This window comes from Myodes glareolus, chromosome X (assembly GCF_982192425.1).
Source record: "Myodes glareolus chromosome X, mMyoGla1.1, whole genome shotgun sequence".
In the NCBI taxonomy this organism is placed as follows: Eukaryota; Metazoa; Chordata; class Mammalia; order Rodentia; family Cricetidae; genus Myodes; species Myodes glareolus.
Genome location: NC_142053.1, coordinates 4,441,014 through 4,447,283, shown reverse-complemented (window position 1 = coordinate 4,447,283; position 6,270 = coordinate 4,441,014). Strand labels below are relative to the sequence as shown.

General features: G+C 50.6%; 1 protein-coding gene across 1 annotated transcript; it reads left to right on the top strand.

Moving 5' to 3' along the window:
• The first annotated feature begins 320 nt into the window (after positions 1–320).
• Gpr50 (G protein-coupled receptor 50) lies at positions 321–5,947 on the top strand. The gene is made up of 2 exons (XM_087902767.1): positions 321–531; positions 3,249–5,947. The coding sequence occupies exons 1-2, from the start codon at positions 321–323 to the stop codon at positions 4,805–4,807; spliced, it is 1,770 nt and encodes a 589-aa protein (XP_087758893.1). The 3' UTR covers positions 4,808–5,947.
• The last annotated feature ends 323 nt before the right edge of the window (positions 5,948–6,270 follow it).

Here is a 6,270-nt window from a genome sequence, read left to right as displayed (position 1 = left end):
AGAGGAGGGGAAGCACAAACAAGGTAGTCGGAAGCAAGAGGACACCTTGCAGTGGATTCGTCCTGGGGAAGGTGGTGACTAAGGCGGGGGTGGGGTGGGGGGGCGGTCAAAGAGCTCTGATTGGTTAGGGGGAGGGGCAAAGGGCGGGGCTACCCGCTCCTAGAGGCTTTAAAAGCTCACCAAAGAGGGGCGGGGAGCTGTCATTTGCTCTCTGAGCCTCCAAGAGAGCACCACGCTTCTTCAGAGCTCCCGGAGCTCCGGGTGGCGGAGCAGGTATTCGTTGTCGGACTCACCAAGGATCCTGAGCTTGCTTAGGAGGGATGGCCACGGTCCCCAAGAGCAACATGGGACCTACCAAGGCGGTTCCCACCCCATTCGGCTGCATTGGCTGTAAACTGCCAAAGCCGGACTACCCACCAGCGCTAATCACCTTTATGTTCTGTGCGATGGTTGTCACCGTCATCTTAGACCTGATCGGCAACTCCATGGTCATTTTGGCTGTGACCAAGAACAAGAGGCTCCGAAATTCTGGTAAGCCACCCTCTTTTTCCCTACCCGGTGAATAATAATTTGCAATCCCCTCTCCCAAATTCCTCCCAAGCTCGGGGGGGGGGGGCGGGATGCGGTAGGGATGATGTTTTCCCGGGTTCCCCTAAATTTCGAGCTTCATAGTGCTGGGGGAGCTCAGGAAATTAGCGTGGGCCAGTCGAATGTAAAGCCCAGGTTTGTAGGGTGCGCGATAGCCCGCCAACCCCTGTCCCGTCGGAGACTGGACACGGAGGGAGTCGGCACAGGAGCGGGGACAGCCGGCCGAACTGGACACCGGAAGGGCGGGTGGCCTCGCTGAGGCACTGCTAGCCGAACTGTCTCGGAGAGAGCAGCGTGGCTGCGATCCTCTTTGGGAAGTTAAGTTCGGGGCGGCCGCGGCGGCGCTCAGAGGAGCGCAGCGCTGAGACGGTCCCCAAGGCCGGCGGGGATTCTGCTCGCCGCCTCTCCAGGGCTTCCGGATCGCTCCCCAGCGGCGCCGCGTAGTGCAGACCCCACGCCTCCCTTTAGCAGGGCGACCTGAGCCCGCCGGAGCCGAGCTCAGTCTGCCTGTCCCAGAGTAAGCGGCTGGGACTGGCGAGCGGCGGGCTGGACCCTGCAAGCGATGGCGGCGGCGGTGGCGGTGTTGGCGACTGCGGCGGTTGCGGGCATCCGGAGGTCTGTACTGGGGAGTTACAAGGAGGGCGGCGGAGGGGCTCTGGAGCTCTGCGCGGTGGCGAGCGGGCGGGCGAACGGGCGGGCGGGCGAGCGGGTGAGCGGGTGGAAGGAGGAGGCAGAACAAGGTAGGAACGGCGGCTGGAGGGCAGTTTGAGAGCTCCTGGGAAGATGAGGGGCTTCTATTGCAAAGCGCTTGGGTGTGGAACCTGAGCGGGACTCCCCTAGCCGCCAGCCAGGACAGATCCAAGGCGGACTGCGCGGGAAGGTGCTGGGCACTGAGACCTGTGCGGAGGGGGGGGGGAGGGGGGATGGGGTGGGGAAGTGAAGAGGGGAGTGAGTAATTGAGAATTGGAAAGCTGTCGGTCTGGTTTTCAGGGGGGCGGGGAGAAGGTTGTGGGCCAGGGGAGGACGGGTGATGAAACCCCCAACTCCACTCTCCGCTTGGGTGAAGGTGATGGTGGCGCCCTGGGTCGTCTTTCCCAAGATCTCAGCGGCTTGAGAGAATGTACAGAAGATCTATGAGGGTTGGGAACCACAGAGACCCTTGTGGCCTGGGTCTGGGGGAAGAAGCAGGGCAGCATACTAGTGAATTGCTTGGTGCGGGACAAGCCTCAAAACTCAGTGACAGACTCAGAGTCGTTACAAATTTTCTTTCAAACTACCGTGAGTGCTTCTGATTTCCCTCTGGTAACCCAGAGATCTGAGGCTGAGCCTTGGAGTTCACCTTCCCTCCCCTCTTGAGTAGGTACCCAAGGGCAGATCTATGGAGGGTGGGGAATTACCTGCAAAGCTCCTCCGTTCTGTCTCCTTTCCTTTTCTTTCTTATCTCTTTTCTTATAAATTGCAAATAAAAGTTGTTTTGTGGTTGTTGTCGTTTTATTTTTAAGGTTTTTGACCTTTCTTTCCTATTTTTCTTTTGGAAGTTTATTACTTTGAGGCAAAGCCTTAGAATCCCCTTTGTCGAAAAGCACGGAGGGAAGTCTTGGTGCCCTTTTAAAAAGCCCTCATTTTCTTCCATTCCAGGACAAAGTTCAGTGTTTTGCCAAACCAATGCTAATTAGCAATAAGGTGTTCTCAAAGAAGAGGACCCTGTGCCTGCACTTGGCCTCTTTCGTCTATGTTTTGTAAAGGGTTTTACAAAAATGTACACCCCCCCCCCCCCGCGCGGGCACACACACACACACACACACACACACACACACACACACACACACATTTGCTCCTGCTGTCCTTTGAACGAGGCCAGGCAGGAGGAGGCAGGAGGAGGCAGGGTTTCCTCAGGCTGTTTCCCTGTTCAGCCTGCAGACTCCTGTGCTCAAGGGGAGTCTGTGCAGGATGCTTTGTGTATGGCTGGAGGTAAAACCACACTAGCAGGGATTTCTCCTTCCTCCTGATCACTCTCTTTGACTTCATACTTGCTATTACAGGGTTTCCTTCTCCTAAGTTTTACTCTGAAAATAGCTGGGGAATGGTAAGTATTTCACTGGGATGTTTGATCTCTTTGAAGAAGCCTCCTAGGCCTTCTCAGGGTGGTCTCTTGGCAGGTAGGCCTTCCTTCATAAGGAAGAGAGTTAATAAATTATTACTATCTTTGTTAATTTTAGGTGGATTCTCCTTCTGGACAGCTCCATCTACCTCCCCTCTCTCCCACTCTTCCTTCTCCGTCTCTTCCACTGTGGAAAATGTGGCGTAGTTGTATTTCTCTAAAATGGCGTCCTTAAAACTCTGCCCCCCCCCAACCCCACGATGTTTCTGTGCTGTTTCTCTCACTCTGTCTTATATTCACTTCTTTCTCAGAGCAGGATGACACAGCAAACAAACAACAGGTTGGCAAAGCACAGAACTTGCTATGCATCAGAGCCACCTGGGACCTGCTTGTAAATAAGGAAGAAGAAAGGAAGAAAATTGGTTTTGTTCAAAGGAAATCTAGTATTCTAAATTGTCACCCATCCAATTGGTCTTTTTCTTTTGGGGAGGTAGCGTTCCAAACATTAACCATTTATTTCTGTCTCTCTCCTTCTTTTTCTTCCTCTGATGTTTTCCAGGCAACCTGTTCGTGGCCAGCCTCTCCGCGGCAGACATGCTGGTGGCCATCTATCCTTACCCTATGATGCTGTATGCCATGTCAGTTGGAGAATGGGATCTGAGTCAGCTCCAATGCCAGTTCGTCGGGTTCGTCTCTGGACTGAGTGTAGTGGGTTCCATCTTCAACATTACGGCCATCGCCATCAACCGTTACTGCTACATCTGCCACAGCCTCCAATACAAGCGGATCTTCAACCTGCGCAATACCTGCATCTACCTGGTCGTTACCTGGGTCATGACTATCCTGGCTGTCGTGCCTAACATGTACATTTCCAGCGTTGAGTATGATCCTCGCACCTACTCCTGTATCTTCAACTATTTGAACAACCCCTCCTTCACTGTGACCATTGTCTGCATCCACTTTGTCCTCCCTCTCATCATAGTTGGTTATTGCTACACCAAAATCTGGATCAGAGTGCTGGAAGCCCGTGACCCAGCCGGACAGAATCCTGAGAATCAGTTTGCTGAGGTTCGAAATTTTCTAACCATGTTTGTGATCTTCCTCCTTTTTGCAGTGTGCTGGTGCCCTATCAATGTGCTCACTGTGTTGGTGGCTGTCAGTCCAAAGGATATGGCAGGCAAGATCCCCAACTGGCTTTATCTTGCAGCCTACTGCGTAGCCTACTTCAACAGCTGCCTTAATGCTGTCATCTACGGTATCCTTAATGAGAGTTTCCGACGAGAATACTGGACCATCTTCCATGCTTTGCGACACCCTATCCTCTTCATCTCTCGGCTCATCGCTGATATTCGGGAGGCTCGGGAGACCCGAGCTCTCACTCGTGCCCGTGCCCGTGCCCGTGCCCGTGATCAAGCCCGAGAGCAAGAGCATGCCCGTGTCTGTCTTGCTGAGGAGGGAACCCCAAGGAACATCCGGAATGTTCTACTGCCTGGTGATGAGGCAGCAGCCCACTCTGATTCTGCCTCTGTCCACCCTAAGCCCCAAACCAGGTCTGCTTCTGTCTACCGCAAACCTGCCTCTATCCACCACAAGTCTCTCTCTGGCCACCCCAAGTCTGCCTCTGTCTACCCTAAGCCAGCCTCCTCTGTCCATTTCAAACCCAGCTCTGTCCATTTCAAAGGGGACTCTGTTTATTTCAAGGGAGACTCTGTTCATTTCAGGGCTGCTTCCAAGTTTGTCACTAGTCATCCTACCTCTGCTGGCTCTTCCCCTAGCCATCCTACATCCACTGCAGGTTACATTAAGCCTGGTACCAGCCACACTGCAACCACCACTATTGACTATCTCGAGCCTGCTACCACCAGCCGTTCTGTGCTCACTGCTGTTGACCTCCCTGAGGTCTCAGCCTCCCATTGCTTTGAGATGACCACTACTGGCCACCTCAAACCTGGCATTACTGCCTCCAACTTTCCTTTTGTTTTCCCGGAGTCTGCTGCCACCTCTGCCTCTCTTCCCGACTCCACTGTGATCCCCATTCCCGCTGATGATTACCGTAAGGTCGTGCTTATTGATGATGACTCTGATGATTCCGATTGTTCTGATGAGATGGCTGTGTGAAAGTGTTCTTTACAGTTCACCCTGCTTGGGCAGTCCAGAGGGAGACATCTCCATGGCACAGACACACTGCCTGACCCCTCCAGACATGGACACACAGACATGGACCCCTCCAGACACAGTAGAAGTTCCATCCCTCTTTCAGGCATCCTCCTCTTTGGCACCTTGTACTCTTGAAAGTGTCTGTATATTCTTGCTATCTTAGACAACAAATTTCCACGTGTGACGTCTGTGATTCAGCCCTCAGTGATCTCTGAACTATCTGTTGCTTTGATCCTCACCAACTCTTTCAGCCACCACCCCTACCCCAATTCCTGATTTCTTCTGCCTCCTGCTTTCTTCTCCCATTCCCAGGGGTGGGGAAGGAGTGCATGCATACTGGCCAAGGCCATTTTGGTGGTCAGCTCTGTAATGTGACTGTGACCTCACAGCTTTATGCTGTAAGTGTGTAACTTTGTGCTGTAACTTTTTAGCAGTCAGAAAGGACTTATGATGAAGTTCAAACATTTGAAAGTTGGGTTTCAAGATTTTCTTGACAAAAAATGTCCCCCATATGAAGAACAGAATTAGATAAATTCTTATTAAAGTCTGTCAGATCAAGTAGCAAAAGAAATGGTATGTCATATTAAGTTGATCCTAGTTTGAGTAAAGTTAAGCTTTGGTGCTGGTTTTTATACATTCGGTTGGAAATGATGAGATGTTTTTAGCCTGTTTTTGGTCATTTGAGTTTTTCAAGCATTGACCCATACATTCTTTTGTTTCCACAGAAATAGATTCATGTGTATGTAATTTTTTTGTGATTGGTAACCCTAAGTGGCAATTATAGTTATATTTGTAATATTATAATTCACAGTCACTCTTTTAAACACTTCATGTTTTGACACCATCAGGCTTTACATCTTTGTTTTTCCTTTAAAGATTGAGGCAACACCTGAAAGCTAGAAGCAAATGACGTATTAAAAAGCTTTGTCTTTGTGACCCTTCTGGTTTGGGGGTAGGGGTCAAAGAGGAAAAGCTGCCAGCACCAATAAATCTGTGAAGTAGTTAGTCTCTTGTCAGTTCTGAACGCGATTTTTCTGTAAGACCCAAGAAGAAGCTGCCATTTAAATGAAATTTCAATTGCTGATTTAAATGGACATTTTAATCAAAGTTGACTGTATACGAGCTTATAAGACGAAAGCGAAATGTATTATACTGTCTTAATTCTGTTCTGCATTTGTGGTAGCAGTTAAATAAAAGTGGTTCTGTGGCTCTAGTATGTGACTTCTTCACACATCGATTTTGTTCTTTCAGTTACTTATTGTGGGGTGTGGGTAGGGTGTGTATAGGGGGAGCACCGGCTTGGAGGAACAAGAAGACTTGACTAGAAATTCCATCTCTGTCACAAGCCTGCAGCATCCTGTAACCTCTCACACCTCAGTTATTTTAATTAGCACACTTTGGAGAGAAAGGGTTGGTGGGCACAT